The following is a 22,525-nucleotide window of genomic DNA, read 5'->3' on the forward strand; positions in this document are numbered from 1 at the left end:
TTTCTCTCTTATTTTACCAGAGTGTTCACAAAGGAGAACACTCACACATAAAACAGTTCACAACACCAACAATGAACAAATACCAGGAAAATCTGGGCACCAAAAAGATTCCCAAATACACCCAGCAGAATTTCCAGTTTCCCTTTTGTTACAGACAAATAGAATAGTTACAGTAAATGGCAGGGGCATTATTTTGGTGCTTCTGTCCACTCTTGTCTGTTGTGACTCTGCCACCACTGAGTTACCACAGACTTAAAACCTGGAGCACGATGTTTCCCTTTAATCTTTCTCATGGTCCTTCCAAGAAAAAGGTCTGATTGTAGCAAAATAAATTCTATTTGTGATTAGCAATCAGGCAATCCTGGTATAATCCTGTGTTACCTTCCTGGGCTTACACGTAACCTGCCAATCTGAAAGGGGACATATCCCCTCCATCCTTCCCCTTCTTTCCTTTCTTCCAGAGAAACCTTCCACATATCTTTGTAGTCAAACAGAGTAGAAAGAATTTGTATAACATAATAAACTCATGTCTTTGGTCCCAGGTGTAATCCCTGAGGCCTTTGAGGGCCCTTCTCTGCTAGAAATACAGAGCAGCCAGTGTCTGTCCCTCTTCTTTGTCTCTTGTATCTGTGTGTATTGACTTAGGAAATGTAAAATGAGAACAAATGCCTTGCAATGTGGCCATTCTGTTCTCTCTCATGCCTGTATCTGTCACCAGTTGCTAACAACTTTTTCTTTCTATATAGCATCTGCTTCAAGTGTGGATTTTATCATTTGTTTGCAGAAAACCTTAATTTATCTTTCTATCTGTCCTATAAAAGACTGAGATGCTCTGAACTCCTGTGCTGCTGTTCTCTTTTTTTAGCTCTCCAGTGAGGTGTTATCCACAGATGAAACAGTCTAATCAGAGCTGATGGCCATATTCAAGCCAATCCCAGGGTGTCTATCTTCCTCTTTGAAGACCCTCAGAAACAGAAGGAAAAACAGAAGGAAAAAGTCACATGAGACAATAATCAGTTGTATTTGCATATTTCCTCTTCAATACTTAACCAATATTTAAGCAATTAATTGTTAATTTAGACCAACTTTTAAAATGTTGTGTTGCTTCCTGCATGAAAGGAGATCCTTTCAAAGCCACCATGGGGTCAGCCTATTCAGCATATTTATCTTTGCCATTAGCTTTTGGGTGAAAGTGCTGCTTCTGTGTAGAGGCCACAAATCCTGTTTGTGCTTCCTGTTGCAGAATGTTCATTACACAAGCAGTCAGCAGCTCCACGTGGGTGTTCTGAGCCCCACCATCGGCGACGATGACAACAGATGCCTGGTGGATGTCAACAGCAGGCCCAGGCTCATTGAATGCAATTATGCCAAAGCCAAGAGAATGAAGCTTTACTGGCAATTTACTCAGGTAATTTTTGCCCAGCAGCCATTTCAGAAAGTTTTAAAGCTCTGTTTCTGTGTTGAAGTGTGAGTAATCTGTTTATTAGCAGAACAGAACCAGATTTATCCTCGCTTGCTTTGCACAGAGCCAGGAAGCTCTGTGCAGGTTTAGTTTTGATCCCAATGTCAGCTACCTCAGTAGGGTACAAAACTTGTATTATATTTTCTGAGTTCACCATGAATAACTTCTAAGGCAGAGTACTGTTATGGGGAGTGGGAAAAAAAGGTTATTTCAGTGGAGTCAAATGCAAAGTAACCTATTTCGGAAAGAGGAACAGAAATCTGTATGGTTTTCTTTTAGAAGTAGCTGTCACAAATGGTGGTAGTGGATCATTGGTGCTAACAGCCTCATAATGAGCTAGTTCTGCAGTTTCTTTTGTAAAAAGGCTCAGGCTTTTACACATGAGTGTGAGAGAGGCAGAAAGAGGCTCGAGGAAAGGCTGAGAGGTGCTTTCACAGGGATGAGAATGCTGATAGGACACTAAGGCCGGGCCTGGTGTCTGCATTCCTAACTGATTTAGAAACATGAGGGAGAATAAACAAGCCCCAGAAGTTCTGGGGCTGGAAAAGGTGCTCCAACACTTAGGGAGATCACTCTGGTTTAGCTAAGAGGAAACAGCAGGGTGACTCAAGGCATCTCAGTGCTTCCACAGTGGAACACTTCCAACCACTGGAACCTGTTTTGGCTTCAGGCTAACCTATACCCTGAGGACAAAACAGGTTCCAATGGTTGGAAGCCAAAGACAGTCAAATTCTGTTTTTCAAAGAAAGATGAGTTTTTCCTAAGGTAAGTTTAACACAGTGGAACTTTGCCATGTCAGGTGCTGGCATGCTGGTGACTCAATGAAATGAAATGACATTACTAAGTCATTACATGTCTAGTGTGAGTTTGCTGGTATCATAGTTGCTCCTCTGCAGTTTTGAGTCAACAAATCTAGTTGGGTACTCCAGCCCACAGGCTGAGGCTCACCATTAAAAGCAATTTTTTTTCCTACATTTAATTTTTCTGTAACATCCATGTGGATTTGCAAATATCTTTTCTGTCAACTCAATAATTTCTTTAATAGCCATTATCCATATCCTTTAGGACATTTGTAATACAGTTAGTATCAATCTTGGTGCAGAAAGCATCTGGACATTAATCATTAAAGCATAGTATTAGCTTATTTTGTATTTATACTTGAAAGTTGTCTAGGTCTGTAGGAGGTAACTCTCAAGCAATAGATCTTAAATCCCTAAGTTGGCCACTCAAGGGCAAAGTTTCAATTATATTTTGTCACAAATTTTAACACTAGTCTTTTCATGAGGGGAGCCTCACTGTATCCATCTCTGCACTTGATTTTTTTATACCAATTCTAAAAAGTATAATTAAAATTGAAGAGTATTTCAGTAACATTTTAGCATGGTTCACCTCTCCAGTGATTGCACTGTATACCCCAAGGTTTTGGTGACAATTAATGGTTTCTACTCCAGGATACTACTGCTATTTCATAATACTGATTGTGTTAGATCTTACTGTGGGGGCAGGGGACAGCAGCAGAAGGCCTTGATAATTTAGCTGTTAAAATCTTTAAAAATGGGATTCAGCAGTATCAGGACTGTTGCAATTCCCTGTTCCAGCTACAGTCTCTCAAGGAAGGTGCAGCACTGGTAAACTCAACTCTGTGGCCTCCCTCTTCCTTCTGCAAAGGAACATCTCCCTGAGAGAAGTGAAAGCTAGTTAGTTGTTTGTTCATGATAAATTAAGAGACAAATGAAAGAATTAAAAGTTTTCTGTTCAGAAAGGATTTTGCTAAGCCCAAGGCAATTAAAATGTCATTATTGCTCAATGGGGTACCTTCTGTAAGTTAGAAGAAAGTTAATGAATGTAATCAGGGCTTGCCAAGATCACTGATGAACTCCATTTGCAGTGCACCCATTTAGCCTGGTGAACAGATGTATTTGTGTGGCCATCTTGGAAGTTCTCTCTAAAAAGACTTTTCATTACATCTTTAAAGTTCTGGTTTTTCTTATCCATATGTGCAGTGAGCAGGACTACTGTGAGTATCATACTGATGCTTATATTGCCTTGAAATTTGTGAACCATTAATTAAAATGTAGATGCTGGTTGTAGCCTTTTGTAGCACTTTGTTTTAGCTGGAGCTGTGCTTTGACTTCTCTGGGCTCTTGGGCCATTCCATGGGAATGTCTGATGGTGTAGGTAAGTAAAAATACAGCAGGGCAAGTGGGGAACTGTGTGAGAAGGGGAACAGGAAACAGACTGAGCACCCAAAGTAGGATAAACCAGCTGAACTAGATTTCCCTGACCAGCACAAAAAACTGCATTTTTCCTGACAGACATTTATGGTAAATTAGTTTGAATGAGGAAGCACTACAGTCTGAGAGGCCCCACAACAATCTGTGATGGGACATGTACAGCAGTCTGGTTGATAGAAAACTGCACAGCTTTTAAAAAAAAATATCCTTCAGGTAACACTTTGATCCTCCTTTGTACTATGTTATGATGAGTGAATTCCATATGGCAAAAGTAGAAGATGGGTTACCCTCAGTTAGGGGACTCCTTGCTTCTGTAGATCTATTACAGAACTATTTAATTAATTATTAAGTCACATCTTTTAGATCAGAAGTATGTGTATACACACCTATATATATATGTTGTGCATATATATCAATTTTTTTTTTATTATTTTATCTTTTACTTTGGTTTTAAAATTTTAAATTCCCTGGCTATCCTCAGTTGCAGGCAGTTGGAGTCAGGCAGCCAGGTGTCCACTGCTACTTTGTGGACAAAACTGTGGTTTGATGGGCAGGCACTTGGAGGGAATCACTGCCTCTGGTGTCTTTGTCCTGTACAGAAACTTGCATTGAGCATTCAAAGCTTGTAGTGTGTGTTTGTATAATCAGGATCTCTCTGAGCACATTTCCATACTCCACAGTTTTGTACAGCTGCCAAATGCAATGAGACCCAATAAAATGCAGGCTTTGGTGTCATTCTTGCTTGCAAAGCATCTTCAAGTGTTTACAACAGTAATTATGTCAAATTATGTAAATTAGCCCAGAAAAGAGTCCCATCAACTGGGTGGTGTTCAAGAATTTGATTGTTCAGGCTGTTTGTCAAGTCTTCTCTTAGAGAAATGTTTGTTTTGGAAATACTTTTATGCTGGAATGTTTTCTAGGTGTTTGATAGCTCACCTAGTTCAGTCTGTCTCATCACTTTTTCATTTAATCAGAACCAAGCCAGAGCTTCCAGCAAAAAGCCCAGTAAGTGATCAGAAATTACATAAGGCAGAGGAGATAGAGGCAAGAATTATTTGGTAGAAAAAGGTCAGAATTTTAGTAAAATATTATTCGAAACATGGTCTCAAGGAAGCTGCTTTGGCATCATGAAGCATGAGGAAAGCAAAACCTCAGGCTGTCAGCTGGTTTTGGCCAGGAGCAGGTGCAGCCACTGCTGGCAGCAGCAGCAGCTCCCATGGAACCAAGGGCTGGGACAAAGCACCAGCTCAGCAGCATTTCTCACTGTGCCCAGTGCCCAGTGCTCAGTGTCACTGTCCCCAGTGCCCAGTGCTCAGTGTCACTGTCCCCAGAGCTCAGTGTCACTGTCCCCAGAGCCCAGAGCTCAGTGTCACTGTCCCCAGAGCCCAGAGCTCAGTGTCACTGTGCCCAGAGCTCAGTGTCACTGTCCCCAGTGCTCAGTGTCACTGTGCCCAGTGCCCAGAGCTCAGTGTCACTGTGCCCAGAGCTCAGTGTCACTGTCCCCAGTGCTCAGTGTCACTGTGCCCAGTGCCCAGAGCTCAGTGTCACTGTCCCCAGTGCCCAGTGCTCAGTGTCACTGTCCCCAGAGCTCAGTGTCACTGTCCCCAGTGCCCAGAGCTGTGTCACTGTCCCCAGTGCCCAGTGCTCAGTGTCACTGTCCCCAGTGCTCAGTGTCACTGTCCGCAGTGCCCAGTGCTCAGTGTCACTGTCCCCAGAGCTCAGTGTCACTGTCCCCAGTGCTCAGTGTCTCTGTCCCCAGTGCCCAGAGCTCAGTGTCACTGTCCCCAGTGCCCAGAGCTGTGTCACTGTCCCCAGTGCTCAGTGTCACTGTCCCCAGAGCTCAGTGAAGCTGTACCCATTGTACAGTGTCTCTGTACCCATTGTGCAGTGTCACTCTCCCCAGTGCTCAGTGTCTCTGTCCCCAGAGCTCAGTGTCACTGTCCCCAGAGCTCAGTGTCACTGTCCCCAGAGCTCAGTGAAGCTGCTGGGACTGCTGCAGTGATGGTGCTACAGGGTCTGGTCGGTGGCAGAGAAGGGGCTGTGGGAAATGAAGGCCAGAGCACCTGGGCAGGTGAGGCCTCAGGACATCTGTTGGTAGAAACTGCTTGTGGCCATCATATCAGTCCTCTGATAGGATTAGGTTTGTTGATGTTCTGGAGAAGCAGTACATTCTCAGTGCTGCAGCCAGGTTTTTCAGAGAACAAATCCCAAATTTGCAGGATTTTAAGAAGTCTCTCAGTCTCCAATCTGATTTTCCAGCTTTGTTGCTGATGCAGAGTCAGTTGCCTGCCCTACAAGTGAAATTTGTCTCTATGTACCTCACCTGGGTGGCAGTAGATTAGTTGGAAAGTTCATTTACCTCGTTAGGGCTCCTCCAGAGGCATAGCAAAGGCAAAAGGGGAAGTTTTTCTTTAATTACTCTTTATCATGAGCTGTCCTGTTTCTGTTCAGTTGGACAGGGATGTGACCATTCCATTCTAACCAGACAAGCCACGCTCTCACTTTCTGCTGTTGTGAGAAATGCAACAGGGGAGAGCTCTGTGTAAAAAGAGGCAAAAGAAAGGACACCAGGCTGAGCTACAAACTTGGGGTCAATCCTATACAGCTGTTTCATACTTAGTTAATTTCAGTAATTCCACTTCCAGTGTGGTTGCCATAGAAAGGTAGGAAGAATCTGCATCTCTAGGGATGGGCACTCACCACATCCCTCCTGGGAGGGAGAAGATGTGCAGGGCCTGCTCTCAGCACCCTCCTGTTCCCATATCTTCTGATAACATTGCTTGTGCATGGTGTGGAGGACTGTGATTCTAGTCACTGCTGAAGGTTTCCACAGGATGTCTTCCCATTCATAAATGCCTGGAGGGAGTGGTTTATGCTATGGCCAGAAATTGTAAATGAAATTTGTTGCTGATGGCTGTAGTTACAAAATGTATTTCCTAAATGTCATAGTAGGAACTGCTTGGGAAGGAAAAGGGAAGACAGACAAGCATATTAATTACTGAGTTGTTACAGGTATTCCTCAGATAAATATGATGATTTAGATCTTACTTAAATAGGTGTTAGATAAGGAGGTCTGTTTAGCTGTATAAAGAAACAATAGACCTTAAAATGACTGAATTTACGTCTCGTTCCTCCTAAAGGCTTTTGCCTTTAAATTTCTCTTACCCACCTTTATCTAATGAAAATAAAGGTAGTGCAGCGCTAGGTTACCCAGTGCCACAGCCCAGAGAAGCAGAGGAATGCAGCTGCACAGCCAGATGAATCTGGTGGGCTGGGGAGCAAGCAGAGGATCTCTGTACCAATTTCAGATGCCCCCTTGCTGAGCACACAGCATGCAGAAGCAGAGCCCAACACCATTACAGAGCAGCCAAATTGTGATGTCCACTCCTGTTTGCATCCCATCCATTAGCCAAGGACACCAGCATACAAGAGGGATTCATCTCAGCAGAGCTCTGTGTGTCTAAGGGAACAGTGGCCCCCATCCCCTTCATCAGATTCTTCCACTATGAGAGCCACAGGCTGGCAAAGCAGCATCATTGATTTACAAGGAATCTGTATTAATGTGGTATTTCTAATACTCTCAGTATGTCTCTGTAGCTTAAGCCATGCTGTACTGCTACAGAGCTGTGTGATTAGGCAGTGCTGTTTGCCTGGCAGCTCAGAACAGAAAGGGATGGTGATCCTGTTAAAAGAAATTCAGACTTGGATCCTGCAGGAGAAATATAAAGAAAAACAGAACCTAATTATTCCATTCAATGAGCCAACAGACCAGGTTAAGCCCTGTATTTTAGTGAGGCAATCTGATTTTTAAGTAACCAGTGTTGCCAAGTGTGGAGTTTTGAACCTCAGACATAAAAGAGCACTTCCACAAACCCCATGGCTCAGCGTTGGTGTAGAGGTCCAGTGCATCAGCAGCATTTCTAAATTTAGGTCTTCTTTGCTGATTTTTTTTCTCAAATACTACCCCAGCTTGCCTGTACTTCATATTTGAACTAACTGGATAACAGCAGAAGGAATGATGGCTGGAGGATGAGGAAGCTGAACCATTGTTCTGCTTAGACATGACAAAACTGTAGTTCATATTTCAATTTGCATTTTTCTCTCATAAATTGGTCCCTAAATGTGTAACTTAATATTCTTGTCATATTTCAATATGACAATATGAATTTTAAAAAAGGTGCATTAAAATATTTCTTTTTTATTCATCATGGACTATGTCTTACTAAAAACCTATAAACATTTTTAGTACCATTTATGCAGAATGGAATGGAGAAGTACAAAAATTTAAATGCATACAGGCTTTCTCCATTTTGACTGCAATTTGACCAGTACTTGACTGCAAATGTAAATGCTAAAAACATGCAAAAAATATGGAATAGAAATATCACTATACAATATTGTGTTTTAAAAACTGATGTTAGATTTGCTTGGCAGTTATTACCAACTGATGCTAAATTTACTTGTTAATTATTGCCATAGCTAGTGGTAACCCAAATTTCATTGTATCAGTTCAGTTTTCTATTTGGAGTAATTTTCTAGCAGAAAGTTTGAATCTTTGCAAGTAGTTCAGTTTCTGGGTTAAAATGCATTAAGCCTCCTTCTTATGAAGCATTCAGATTAGAAAACTTAGATTAATTAAATACAACACCCACACAAAGGAAATAAAATCATCATTCAGTATTTTTGTTTTCCAAGGGAGTTATTTCTCACAAATAATCTCATCTAAACCCCATAAACCTTTGCAAGTCCGTTAACATGTCTGGGAAAAATATAAAAATCTTGGGTTTCCTAGTTGTGCTGAAAGGAGTTTCTCATTTATCTGGCTGAAGAAGAGTAACTAGGTATAACCTATGCTAAGGCTGGTAAATAGCAATGTGAAGTTGTGTTCTTCACATCACTTGTGCTATATTAGAACAATATTTTCATCCATGGAGAGAAAAAGAGAAAGAACAAGGCAGTGAGGTGCTCCTAGGCATGAGCTGCAGCTGCAAGATGTGAATGTGAATAGGTTTGGACCCCTCACTGTCAGCAGGACACTGAGATGCTGGGAGGTGTCCAGAGAAGGGCAGCAGAGCTGGTGACAGGTCTGGAGCACGAGGCTGAGGGAGATGGGGATGTGGTGTTTGTGAGGGTCCCCAGGACGAGGTGAGAGATGAAAATCTGACTCCATGTTCTCAGAGGGCTGATTTATTATGATATGCTATGCTGTTACTCTATTCTACTCTATTCTATTCTAGAATGCTATACTAAAACTATACTAAAGAAAGAGAAAGGATACATCAGAAGGCTTCACAAGAATGAATAATAATAAAATCTTGAGACTCCTCAGAGCCTCAACACAGCTGGACCATGATTGGTCATTAAATTAAAACAATTCACATGGAACCAATCAAACATTCACCTGTTGGTAAACAATGCCCAAGCCACATTCCAAAGCAGCAAACACAGGAGCAGCCATCAGATAATTATTGTTTTCATTCCTCCCTGAGGCTTCTCAGCTTCCCAGGAGAAAATCCTGGGCAAAGAGGATTTTTCAAAAAATGCCATGGTGGCATGGGGGTGTATAGTCAGAAGAAAAGGAGGCTCCTGGGGCCCTCATTGCTCTTTGTGAGGGGAGGCTGTAGCCAGGTGGATGTTGGTATCTTTTCTCAGTGCTAGGAGGAGAGGAAATGGCCTCGAGCTGTGCCAGAGGAGGTTTAGATTGGATATCAGGGAAGGGTTGTCAGGCAGGGGAATAGGCTGCCCAGGGAAGTGGTGCAGTCCCCATTCCTGGATATTGAAAAGACACCTAAAAGTGGCACTTAGGGACATGGTTTGGTTTGGTTATGAAATTGATAGTGTTGAATTAATAGTTGAACTCAGTGATCTAAAAGGACACTTCTGTAATTCCAGGTACCACAGTGATATTACTTTTATTAAAACCAAATAGGAAGGCAAAACCTAGGAATATACAATTTGCTGCATCACAGATCACAAAATTAATTAAGTGGATTATTTACCTACTCCAGAAGACTGTCCCAGGCAATGGGCAGTGCTTGCTGTTTCACAGAAATGAGCTGTTGTGAGCCAGCAAGTCACTGTAAGTCCAAGAGGAGGATTTCCTTCTTGACCCCTGATTTGCTCTCTTCGAGAAGATTGAGGCTTGGTTTGTCTGAATGATCATCTCAGCATGCCTAAAAAGAGTTATCAGCACTCTTAAAATTAACTCAGCCATCAAAAACATCTAGTCAGTCACTGAGCACTGATGTCTGAGACAGGGAATTCAACAGGTTTCCTGTACTCTGATAAATCACCATAGCTGTAGCAAATTTTTAACCTAACACTTATTTTTTCCTTAGAAGCTTTGTTCACCAGTTCCTCACTGCTATTCACAGGTATGCATACTTTGGAACACTAAAGGCAGGTCCCACTAATGTCCATTCCCCTACTAAGCAAAGTCCTGGTTTTATTTCATGTTACTGTATTTTGTAATTCCCCACCATCTGAACAGTCCATCACACTTCAAAACAGCTTTGTTGCCTTCCTCTGGCTTACACTTTGAACATCTTGAAGCCAGCCTAGATCACAGCAGATAAATCAAGCCTGAGTTGTTTGCAGAAATAATTTGTGTAATCTCAGAATGAAAAAGGTAACTTTTCTGAGAGTTTCACAAAATGCAGTACTAAAACAAATAAAGCAAATGTCTCCAGCACTCCTGTTTTTTTCTTGGTTGTATCAAGGTATTGTTTCACTACAAAAGCAGCTGTTGCATGGCACAATAAATGAAAAGATAGGAAAGAATTCTGGATTTAGTTAGAGAAGAATTACCCTGCAGAAAACATTGGGCAAAGCATTAACTTTGGATATTTTCCATAGGTTAAGTCTCAGATATGACTCCAGAAGTGTTTAAAATGCAGGATTTGCCTATATCCAACTCTTGTACTAGAGGGAGTATAAAATGTAGCAGTTGTTGCTGTGAGCTGACATGGTTTAGAAACACATCTTAAGTTCTCGTTTAGTGCTTGAGTATCAGAGCTGGAGCACGAAGTAGCCAGTGAGCACTGAATGTGGTGGGTTCTGCATATGGAGGTTTCTGAGTGCTGCCCAGTAGCATAAGCAGGCAGATTAGGGCAAGGGAAGACACAAAAGACAAGTGTGAACATCATCCCCTTTAGTGATGAGGAAAATAAAATCAGAAATACCCATCTGTGAATCATCCCTCATCAGCATGCATCTCTGCAGCTTACTCCTCCAAGTTCCCAAACAGGCAGTTCTTCCTGAGTGCTGGTAGGGGTTACTCAGGACAGCTGTGGTCAGAAAAGCCCAGCACAGCATCCTCAGCTGCAGGGCATCAAGCCAGTCCTTCCTTTTCAGAAATGGCTTGCCAGGTAACCCTGGCTCTCAGAACATCAACACAACACAGCATCATCTGGGTTTGCTGCCACATAAAAACCAAACAATGCATGCAGCTCTAAGTTCTGCATTTCCCATCGTTATCAGGGCCATGTAGGGATAAAGGATTCCCTTTTTAATCTGCTTTCCACTCTGCCACAGCCACCCCCCAGCCCTGAGACAGTGTTCAATAATTAATTACAAAAATCTCATCATAGACCTAGAATAGCTGTTTCTGCGTGTTTTTCTAGCATGTCAGGAAGATTTCCTGGCCACTGCTGATAGAATAATAATTCATGTTTACTTTCTGTAAAATATCTTAGTCTGGCTAATGTATTCTTCTCCAAAACTTCTGGTTTTGTAGTCTTATCCAAATTTTCTGTAGTGAAACACATTTCCAGCTGTGATATCCTGAAGAGCTTCTTGGTATTTCAGTAAAGGCTTGAATTTAATTATTTCCAAGTTATTATTTTCCTAATCTTGCTATTACCAGGACTGCAACCTGTTAGAAATCTGTGATATTTTTTTTTATATGTGGAGAAATGTTAGTGATAGGTATAGATCCACGTGTTCCATTTCTGATTTTTATGCCGCATCTCTCTAATTTTTTTTCTATTCCAATTACATTCTCTGAATGAAGCTGCATTTCCTTGTACCAGGTTTAATTGCTTTTATTTTAATACCTCAATTAACAATATAGTGTATTTCTACATCCTGGAGAGAGTAAGCAAATCAGACCATCCAATCTAGAGTAAAGAAAACAGAAAATGATTGCACAGATGTCTAGTTATTAAATCCTGCTCTGGACATGCAGATGAGGCTGCTTCATTTGATTTGTCACAGCTGCAGTATTAAAAATTTAGTGCAGCATTAGGAAAATGTAGCATTTATGATCATGTAAAACCTGAACACTCAGATGTCTTGGGAAAGGAATGAGACAAAATTGTGATGTAGACATTGAAGCTCTGTAACTGTTGAATGGTGTGCCTGATCCCTCTGTCAGAGGATGTTTCACAGTATTTACACACTGAGTACCAGCAAGTGGATGTCAGTGCTTGGGTGGCTACCTGACAACAGAACTTGAGTGCAGGAGGAGGGAAAGAGTTTACATTTCCCTTAAGAAATGGTTTGGCTGATCCCTACTATAACACTACTTAAGTTTTCATTGTACATCATAATTAGTTTTGTTTAGTACTGGAAAAATGAATTCAGATTTTAAGTGAGTCTTGTAAAAATTCTCATGTGCTTAGCTACCCTTTAAATAAAGATCCAAATAGCTGAACAGATAACAATATATTTTTAATATATGAACCTGCTGTATATGATACTTCATATACATAAAAGCAGTTAAATGCACCTCATTTTCACAGTACTCATCTAAAATATATTAGGAAGCATGTGTTTGAGTAAGGGCAGCTATCAATATACTTCAGTGAGAAATATTTGAATTAAAATAGTTCAAGTTAATTGATGAAACATTTGAACAGGAAAAGATATGTTAAAGAGCCTGCTTTACTTCCAGCACACCTGTTAGACAAAGAGTTGGAAAATTTGTCATATTTCTTTGCATTCAAGAAGAAGTTAATTCATTTCCTCTATGTTATATATATCTGTGTCCTTTATACAGCTAAAAAGCAGAAAATTTAAACTGAATAACATCAGCCAATATTTCTAAGAAATGGGCAATACTGAAAATGCATAAATTACTGGATGGGATAAATTATTCCCTTCTTCCTGTGAACATTTTCTTATTGCTTCCACATCCATACAGAGGTGAATCACACGGAGGAAAAAAAAAAATATATATATATTTTGTATAATTTGAGTAATTTTCTTTAGGTTTAAATTTGGTGTACTAAGAGTCACTGAAAATGTAGCCCAGTATTCCTGGGAAATGCACAAGGAGATCAAGTGTTCTGTTTGAAGTGGAGATTGTCTCATACACCTCACCATAATTCTTTGATTCAAATGTATCAAAGCAACAGCAAAGATTAGAGTTTCTGCCTCAAAGGCAGAGTGAACATGTAAATATTTGAGGTCACTGGTTGAGGTCCACATAGAAAATTAATAGACTAGAGAATGCAGTGATCTATACAGTGTATGTGATAGGAGGCTGGATATACTTATTAACCTTTAAGGACCTTTTTCTGAAAAATCCATGTTTAGGCAAGCATGTTTTTTCTCTTTCAGGCAGAATAACAGGAGCTTTAATATGATGAGCAAAAAGCAGGTGTAAACTCTGAAAGGAAAAGTGTTCGCTTTAGAGTAAGTCCTTAAAAACAGCCTCAGTCTGATTTGCAGTAGTGCTGACAACCTCCAGCCCTCATCCTTCTTCTCTGCAAGTGACCGGGTCTGACAGAGTGATCAGGTTTGGTAACTGTGCATCCACCACCCCCAGTAAACCAAAAAAGATCCCATAGAACAGTTCAGCAAAAACTAGCATGTCTAAACTGTCTGATTGCTTTGCACAACTTTGTACTGCAAGGGTTTGCAGGCACAGCAGATGGTGTCCTTAAATGCCATGGTACTGGATAAATTCTGCTTTAGTGAAGGACTGGGAAGGAAACCCCTTCCATCCAGTAGAAATGCAGAAAGTGCAGTAACTCTGAAGGAAGTCAGAAGCGTTGCTTTCCACTCTGTGTACCAGGATGTTGACTTGGGACAGTGTTGGCATTAACAGTACACTTACAAATCACCCAGTCAGCCTTCTGTGTGTCTGGGTACCAGCAGGAGCTGAGAGCATTTGTGTTTCTCACAGGAATTGCTTCAATTTGCTTTGCAAAAACCATGCAGTTCCCAGTCAAACCTGTTAGTGCTGACACGTTCAGTCCATTTTTTACAGAAGAGTTGACCTGGATGCTTATTTATCCTCTTGAGACTCCTACTGCCATTGAGCTGTCTCTCATCATCAGTGATCTTAATCCTAATTCTGTTCAATTGCCCACAATGCCTCTTGAAACTTCTTTCAGTCTACAGAATTGTGTTTAATGTTTCATGATTAAAGACATTACTCTAGGCTATCAATTTTTGCCTTTAAATTGGAAAGTAGAGATCTTGCCTGGAATGGGGGAAGGAACCCAGATGGGCATCTCTCCTTTCAGTGAGCATGAAGTGTAGTAACACAATAAACCCTTTTGCCAAGCATGCAGTAAATCCAATTATGAGAGTTTTATACAAGTTTGGATAACTGCTTACTATAAAAAAAGGCAAAAAAATAATTAACTTAAAGGGCACCTTTGCCTGCATTTGGCTTTAGGGTTCCAAATGCTAATGATGACAACAGACTGCAGAAACCATTCAGGAATGCTGGAATTTGGAGGCCAGGCCAGTTAGAGGAGCACAAGACAGTGTTAGCTTTTGATGCCTCAGTCCTGCCTGCTCATTTTTTTTTCTGGAGTTACTCGGTTTGTGTGCTTTAATCCTTACACAGCTCACTAGTTCAGGCTTTGCAACCTGTATTAGGTGCACTGTCAGCAGTCCAGAGCTGACAGGACAGTACCACTGTCCCAGGCTTGGATTGGGCATATGAAGGGGTGAAAACAAACACAGTAAGTAGAAAAATAACAGGAAATTTTAAGTAATGTGTGTGAATTGAGTATAGAAACCTTCCTCCCTGTACTTCAGAGCAATTCTAAAGCCAAAGCAGAGGCAGAGCTGAACCAGGCTCTGCTCTTGTTCCTCCCTGTCTCTGTGGATCTGAGAGCCAGCAGTGCTCATCCTGCCTTTCTTCCTTGCTGCACCCCAGGCCATTGCTGTAGGACACATTCAAGGCCCCGTGCAGAGGAGAACAAGTGGCTCTGTGGGGGTTTAAATGATCTGCCCAGTTCCCTGAAGAGCTGCGGTGCAGGTGAGCTGGGAGTGCTCATCCAGCTGTGCTGCAGCCCCGTCCTCACACGTTCACCACAGCTGGATTTCACCAGAGCCCCCGGGGCAGAGTGCAGCCACTGGCTTTCAAAACACTTGCAGAATGTTTGGGCCTAACTCTTTGGGGAGGATTGAATTTTCTTAATGACTCTGAGTAAAGTGTGCACTGCACCCACTCTGAAGGCTGAGGCAGTGGCTCTGCACAGGCCTCTCATCTCTTGGAAACAGAACAGCTTAGCTCCTCACAGGGCTTGAGCCTTCACATTTCCCTTTTGTGGTTAAAAAAGGCACATCTTGCTAGAAGCATCTGTGCTCCCTGCAATACTCAATTCACACACATGAACCACTACTTAATTTTGGTGTCTCTGTGTATTCCATACAGCAGCTCCAATGTACTCAGCAGGCTGGTTTTCAGTAGCCAATGCAGAGCACTTTCCCCACATCAAAAAGAGCTTCCTTGGCTTTTTATCTCCCACCTCTGATGCCGATTTTTGCCCCAAAAGGCGAGAAATTACTGCTTAAGAGACTCAGTCAAATAAGCAGGAGGTATTTTATTACGACGTCGGAGAAATCCTAAAATGGGATTTCTAAATCCTTACAGCAAAAGCGTACCTTTTTATACAGTTTTAGGTTTGGGATTACATCATATTCATGCATATACATATGGGGAGTGGTGTAGGCGGAGCGTGGGCGGGGACTTCTCTTTTGAGGATCTTCTCAGGGGTCGTTCCGGTCGGCCTTCATCAGCTTCGAGGAGTCTTCCTCTTTAAACTTTTGAACCTCTCCCCAAATTTGGTCAATTCCCGGTGTAGTTGGCTTAGTCTCCAGGCCTTGGCAAGGGTCTCAGGGTCAATTTGACATGTTGGCCCTAAACGTGCTTTACCCAGCAGTTCTTCTTGGTTCTGAAATGCACTGAACTTATCACTGTCTGTCCTTATCTCTTCCCTGTCATTGTGTTCCATACCTTACCCAATTTATTGCTCTATGTGGTTTCCTAACATTGAATATTTCCCATAACTGCTTTGTATTCTATGCTTTAACCCATCATCTCTTGAAAGTAACTGTTTTAGGGGCTTCATTTCCCTCCTTTTCTTATAACTTACGAATTCTTTCGTCAAGTTCTAATCCTTCGGGGCGTTGATACGCCCGCACCATCGCCCAAATCATTTGGATCTTACTCATCAAGGATTTCAGCCTCCACCACAAGCATAAGTTCATAAAAGTCAGTATAAGCATTGCTATAGTTAAAATTAGTATCGGGTGTACCACGTAATGAAAGACCTGTGTTGCTGTTGGGGAAAATCCTGTGAAAACGTCCCACCAGTGGTGTTGGCCTACTTGTTCTACTTCAGTCAGGATGTTTTTTATTCTTTCTGAGTTGTGCTCCACCTGTAGGACCATGCGCTTGACTGTTTGGTTCACTTTTTGCACCAGTCTTCTTACTTCTGGATGCACGAGCATCGCCTTAAGAACCTCAACATCCATACCTATCTGTAATTTTGGCAACTCATGATACAGGTCATAGTCTGCATTAATTAGCTGCTGGGTGGTTACAGGAGCGGTATAGTTAAAATCACAACCTATAATCTTGGTAAAATTACATACACAAAAGTTAGTATTGTTAGTTTCCTCTTGGCAACTATCTACAGTTACGTTACTGCAAGCTGTTCTGACGCAGGCGCATCCATTCCCTACATAATAAACCTGCGACCGTACTCTATTGTGTGGAAGCATTTCAAAAGTGCATACACTATTTTCAGCATCTAAGCATAAATCTTCTGTATCTACTATAGCATTTTCACATATGTATCCTAGTTGCCCCCTAGGAATACATGCTTCTGTACTAACAGACTGCCACTTATTTTTGGCGTCATCATAACTCGCCCAAACATTATGATCTACTGGCCTAACAAGGACATTCTGATGTATGGTCCCTAAGGTAAGGATAGGGAAAATCGCCCTTTCCTCTGCAGCACTGATGGTAAGAACATAGGCTTCAATGTGCTCATGCTGTGGTACATAAGTAAAGTTTACTAATTGCCACCAGGCTTGATGGTCCCTTTCAAATTGTGTAGTACGACTATCCTTCAGTATCGTTTCTCTTATTTCCTGGGACAGCGTTCCTGACGTTCCTTCTCTTATTATCCCTGCTGCCACTGACTGTACCCACTGTTGTGTTTGTGTGCATTGGATAGCAAGCGCAATTTCCTTGCTAATGTCTCCTGTATAGCCGGCAATTCTAGCAAAATCTTCAGCAGTGTGATTTGCTACCAGGGTTAGTAACCTAACTACCAGTGATTGTGTTTCTGCCAATGTAAGCATAGATGAACTCAGGGGCACTTTAAGTTTTCCTAAGTTGGTGGTGACAGTACTCAATTTGTTAACCAATACCTCTTGATCTATGGTATTCAGTATTCCAAATCCAGTGCCGACCCATCCACTTATATCCCTTTGCGCCCGCCTGTGATAAGACCTAGTAGCTAGCCATGCCTCCCATCCTTTAAGGCTTTGTTGTATGAACGGTTGACAGTCCTTTTGCAGATGGGTAATGTTAGTCTGAATATTCATCTGCACCTTTTTCAGAGAGTACGTGGGGTCTAGCAGCAGTTTCAGTTCATCTGACCTCCTTACTACCTGGGGCCCGATAAAGGTTAAGTTATGCACCTTTCTACATTCAATTGGTGGAGTAATTTCTTGGGGCAAGTCTAAATTTGGATATAAGGAGATCACGTCTTCCGGTGATGCCACTTCGTATCTGGTAACACGTCTGGGGAAACTAGTACCCTGTTCCAGCGTTTTCGACTCCCTTTCACATGCGAACGTCATCGACTGATCTAATCTAAATGCCATCTCACACTGTGCTTTCCCTTCCTCGGGACCGCTAGATGCTACGATCTTTCCCACAGGAAAGAGGAGAGGGTGAGGGTCAAAGGTTATATTTTGAGGATGTAATTCCCCAAGTGAATCTTCTCTATAAATTACCGAGTTTCGGGGTTGTGATCCAGGTGGGTCTTCCCTGAAGTCACTCCACAGACATGAAATTGGGCCCTTTTGCTGGATCCAAACGGTGGGCTTGCCCATTTTCACTGGACTAAAGGTAATCAGATTATGTTTAAGAGTTGGCATCAAGGGTTGGATTGTTAATACCAGCCGCCTTGTTTTTCCTTCTACTGGGTCAAGTTCCCGGCACCCAATTTGGATTTGATCTCCCTTCTGTGCCACTAGGTATGTCCGCTTATCCCATTCCTCTTTTGGGTATGACTGATTGTTACGTAAGGCATAAACCTCGAAATAGGGCCCCTTCATCCCTGACTCCGGATGAATACACTGGTGTGCATTGGACCATGGGTCTATTGGGGCAGAGTTTCGAGGAAAAACTACATTCTGCCCGAATTGTATGGATGTTAGAAAAATAACTATCATAAGTATGGTTTCCCCCATTGATCTTCCTACCATTTGTATTTCCTTAGTGTGGGTGGTGCTGGATTCTGACGTCTATATTGCCTAAAATAAATTTGGTTAACTCGTGTAATAACCTTTTCTAATTCTGAGTCCAAATCTCTCTGTTTCTTGAATGGTCCTATTTGTTCAATTGTAAGAGAATGTTTTGGAACAGATGCATGACATCGGGCTGTTAATACTTTAGAGCGACTAAGCTTTAAACACTTTTGAAACCAGCGTTGCGCTTTCCAAAAACACCACCCTAATACCACTTGTTCAGGGGCCTCATATAATTCTCTGGCATCCAAAATAGACTTATTAGCAAACTTTTCCAAAGCTAAATAAGGATTCTTAACATACACCCAATCACCGGGATTAAAAGGATGCAACTTACAGTTAGGTTGTTTAGGTTGGTGGTCAATCACCACCGCAGCATTCTTGTCAAATTGCTTCCCCACCATAATCACATAGTCATAAATATACTGATTACCTATTTGATCTACAGCGTCCCCATTTACAGTTTGCATAGCATAAGGTCTGCCGTACAGAATTTCAAATGGGCTTAGCCTTTCTTTCGATCTTGGCTTGACTCTCAGTCTAAGCAGAGCAATAGGCAAAGCTTGATACCAATGCAAATTAGTCTCCTGGCATATTTTGGCAATCTGCTGCTTAATAAGATGGTTCATCTTTTCCACCTGGCCGCTGGCCTGTGGGCGATAGGGCGTGTGTAATTGCCATTTGATTTGTAGTGCTTTGCTTATTGCCCTTACCACTTTTGCACAGAAATGTGTACCCCTATCCGAAGAAATGCTCTTCGGTACCCCAAACCGTGGAATGATTTCATTCAACAGTACTTTGGTCACTTCTCTTTCCTTATTTGTTCTGCAAGGGAATGCTTCAGGCCACCCAGAAAATGTATCAGTTAATACCAGCAAATATCGAAACCTTCCTTTTCTTGGGAGCTCAGAAAAATCAATTTGCCACACTTCACCTGGGAATTTACCTCGATTTATGGCCCCTGGATGTATCTTAGTTCCTGTATTCGGGTTGTTCTTCAGGCACCTCTCACACTGGGATGTGACATGTTTTACAGTGGTGAACAATTTTGGTCCTGCTATCCGAGCCTGCAAATACTGGTATAGCGGGTCCAAACTCCAATGGGCTTTCTCGTGTTCTGCTTTCACAAACTGCCACATCGTATTCCCTGGTATTATTAACTGTCCCGTTTCCAATTGACCCCAACCATTCTCTAACATTTTACCTTTATTTCTCTGAATCCACCTGTGATCTGACTCCTGATATTCTGGCCGAAAATTTGTGTCTAACTCACCTGGTACTAGAGCTGCTACTTTTATTTCTTCAGTTCTTGCAGCAGCTAATTTAGCCTCTGCGTCTGCTTTTCTATTCCCTATCTCCGGGATAGTGTCCCCCTTTAAATGTCCCTTACAATGCATTATGGCCACCTGTGCTGGGAGCTGGACTGCTTCCAGCAGTCGCAGGACCTCTTTTGCGTGTTTGACTGTTTTTCCTTGAGCAGTTAACAGTCCCCTTTCTTTCCAGATGGCCCCATGAGCATGTACGACGGAAAAGGCATACTTAGAGTCTGTCCATATGTTGATCCGCATGTTCTCCGCCAATTCCAGGGCTCGAATCAGAGCTATCAGTTCTGCCTTCTGGGCTGAAGTCCCTGCAGGTAAAGGGTTCGACTCAATTACCTCTTCTGCGGTGGTAATTGCATAGCCGGCCATTCTCACTCCCTGCCTCACGAAGCTGCTTCCATCCGTGAACCAGTCGTCCGCATCTTCGAATGGTTCTTCTTTGAGGTCCGGGCGGCTGGAGTAGACGGCCTCAATTGTTTCCAGGCAGTCGTGCTCGATCGGCTCTGCTGGGGCTCTCCCTTCTAGGAATAAAGCTGGGTTCACAATGTTAGTGACCTGAATAGTCACGTCATCTGACTCAGCCAAAATGGCCTGGTATTTTAAAAATCTGGAAGGTGACAGCCAGTGGTTACCTTTCTGCTCCAACACAGCTGAGACGGTGTGAGACACCAGCACCGTTACCTTTTGGCCCAGCGTGAGTTTCCTGGCCTCTTCTATATTAATGATTACTGCGGCCACTGCTCTCAGGCAGCCAGGCCATCCCTTGCTTACTTCATCCAACTGTTTGGAGAAGTAGGCCACAGCTCTCTTACGTGGTCCTAACTGCTGTGCCAGGACTCCTAGGGCCATCCCCTGTCGCTCGTGGGAGAACAGCCAGAATGGTTTTGATACATCTGGGAGACCTAAAGCTGGTGCTCTCATTAGCTCCTGTTTCAGCTTTTTGAAGGCCCCCTCTGCTTCGGGAGTCCAAACTAGGACACTCTTGGTCTCCTTCAACAAATCATACAGCGGTTTAGCGAGCATCCCGTACTGGTAGATCCATAGCCGACACCAACCTGTCATCCCCAGGAAGGCACGCAGTTCTCTCACCGTCTCTGGTTTAGGCATCTGGCAGATGGCCTCTTTTCTGGCTGCTCCCAGGGATCGCTGTCCTCTGGAGACTTCGTATCCCAGGTACACCACTTCTTTTTGCACCAGCTGCGCTTTCTGTTGGGAGACTCGATATCCACTTAAACCCAGAAAGTTTAACAGGGAAATAGTCCATGCAATGCACTCTTCCTCTGTCACTGTTGCTATTAGGAGGTCGTCTACGTACTGTAGGAGAGTGCCATCTCCCAGCGGCCTTTCCCACTGCTCTAACTCTTTGGCTAACTGATTCCTGAAAATCGTGGGGGAGTTACACCATCCTTGGGGCAATACTGTCCACGTAAGTTGGGTCTTTCTTCCTCTATCCACAAATTCCCACTCAAAGGCAAAAATCTTTTGACTCTCAGGAGCTAAAGGAAGGCAGAAGAATGCGTCTTTCAAATCCAATACGGTGAACCATGTCAAACTATCTTTCAGTTTAGTTAAAAGCGTGTATGGGTTAGCAACTACCGGATGTAATGTCTTGGTTATCTCATTTACTGCTCTCAAGTCTTGGACTAATCTATAAGTTCCATTAGGTTTCTTTACTGGCAGAATTGGGGTGTTAAAATCTGATTCACATTCTATCAATAATCCTAATTCTAAGAACCTTTTAATTATGGGCTCGATTCCCTTTCTATCCTCTAACCTCAGTGGGTATTGTTTCCTAACCACCGGCCTTGCTCCAGGTATAAGTTCAATAATGATGGGTGTTGCTTGTTTTGATTTCCCAGGTGTATCAGTAGCCCATACTAGTGGGTATACTTCACTTAGGATTCGCCTGATGTTATGATTCTCAGGCTTTGGTTCCACACAGCTGATTGTCAGGCTTAGAGCTGTGATCAGCTGTTCCTCATTTACTTGGAATTCCAATTTGTCTTTGTTGAACTTTATTATAGCTCTCAAATTCTCCAATAGGTCTCTCCCCAATAAGGGCTTTGGCGAATTTGGTAAATACAGGAACTGATGGATTCCCATTTGTTTCCCAATTTTGTATTTGATGGGTTTCAAAAAGTAAGCTTTTTCTGGTTGGCCTGTTGCTCCCACAACTTGCACAAATTCATCACTTTTAGGTACCAATTCCTGATTTAGAACCGAAAAGGTTGCTCCCGTATCAATCAAAAAGTCCAATTCCTTTTCACCTTCCCCTAGCTCCATTTTAACCAGTGGGTCTGCTAGGGAACGGCCCACCGGTCCCCCTCAGTCGTTATCCTGTTGTGTGGCCGTAGTAGTGCCCAATAGTCTCTCCCTTAACTGGGGGCATTCCTGCTTCCAGTGTCCCATTTTCAGGCAGTACGCACACTGGTTTGGCCCCACTCTAGTTGGGTGGGGTTGGAGTCTCCCCCCCCCCTCTTGCCGGATTGCCTCTACCTCTTCCCCTGGTTCCAGGTCCCGAGTAACCTGTATTCTGAGCTGCCACGGCTACAGCCACCACTCGAGCTATCCTCCTGTCCTCCTTTTTCTTCTCCTCAATTTCCCTATTATTATACACCTTCCATGCCTCATTTAGCAGTGTCTCTAGGTTTTTATTTGCTGGATGCTCAAGCTTTTGCAATTTCTTCCTGATGTCTGGATTACTTTGTCCCATCATTAATCCTAACAGGTGTTGTTTCCCTTCTTCCGTCGCTGGGTCCAGGGGTGTGTATTGT

General features: G+C 42.6%; 1 protein-coding gene across 1 annotated transcript in view; it reads left to right on the plus strand.

Annotated features, from left to right (window-relative positions):
• The window catches only part of LOC136569556 (polypeptide N-acetylgalactosaminyltransferase 18-like), a 104,150-nt gene that overhangs the window by 66,330 nt on the left and 15,295 nt on the right, over positions 1–22,525 (plus strand). Inside the window, exon 12 of the mRNA XM_066569938.1 lies at positions 1,244–1,408. Coding sequence (XP_066426035.1) covers positions 1,244–1,408 — 165 coding nt within the window. The remainder of the gene's footprint in view (positions 1–1,243; positions 1,409–22,525) is intronic.

Source organism: Molothrus aeneus, unplaced genomic scaffold, assembly GCF_037042795.1.
Source record: "Molothrus aeneus isolate 106 unplaced genomic scaffold, BPBGC_Maene_1.0 scaffold_112, whole genome shotgun sequence".
Classification (NCBI taxonomy): Eukaryota; Metazoa; Chordata; class Aves; order Passeriformes; family Icteridae; genus Molothrus; species Molothrus aeneus.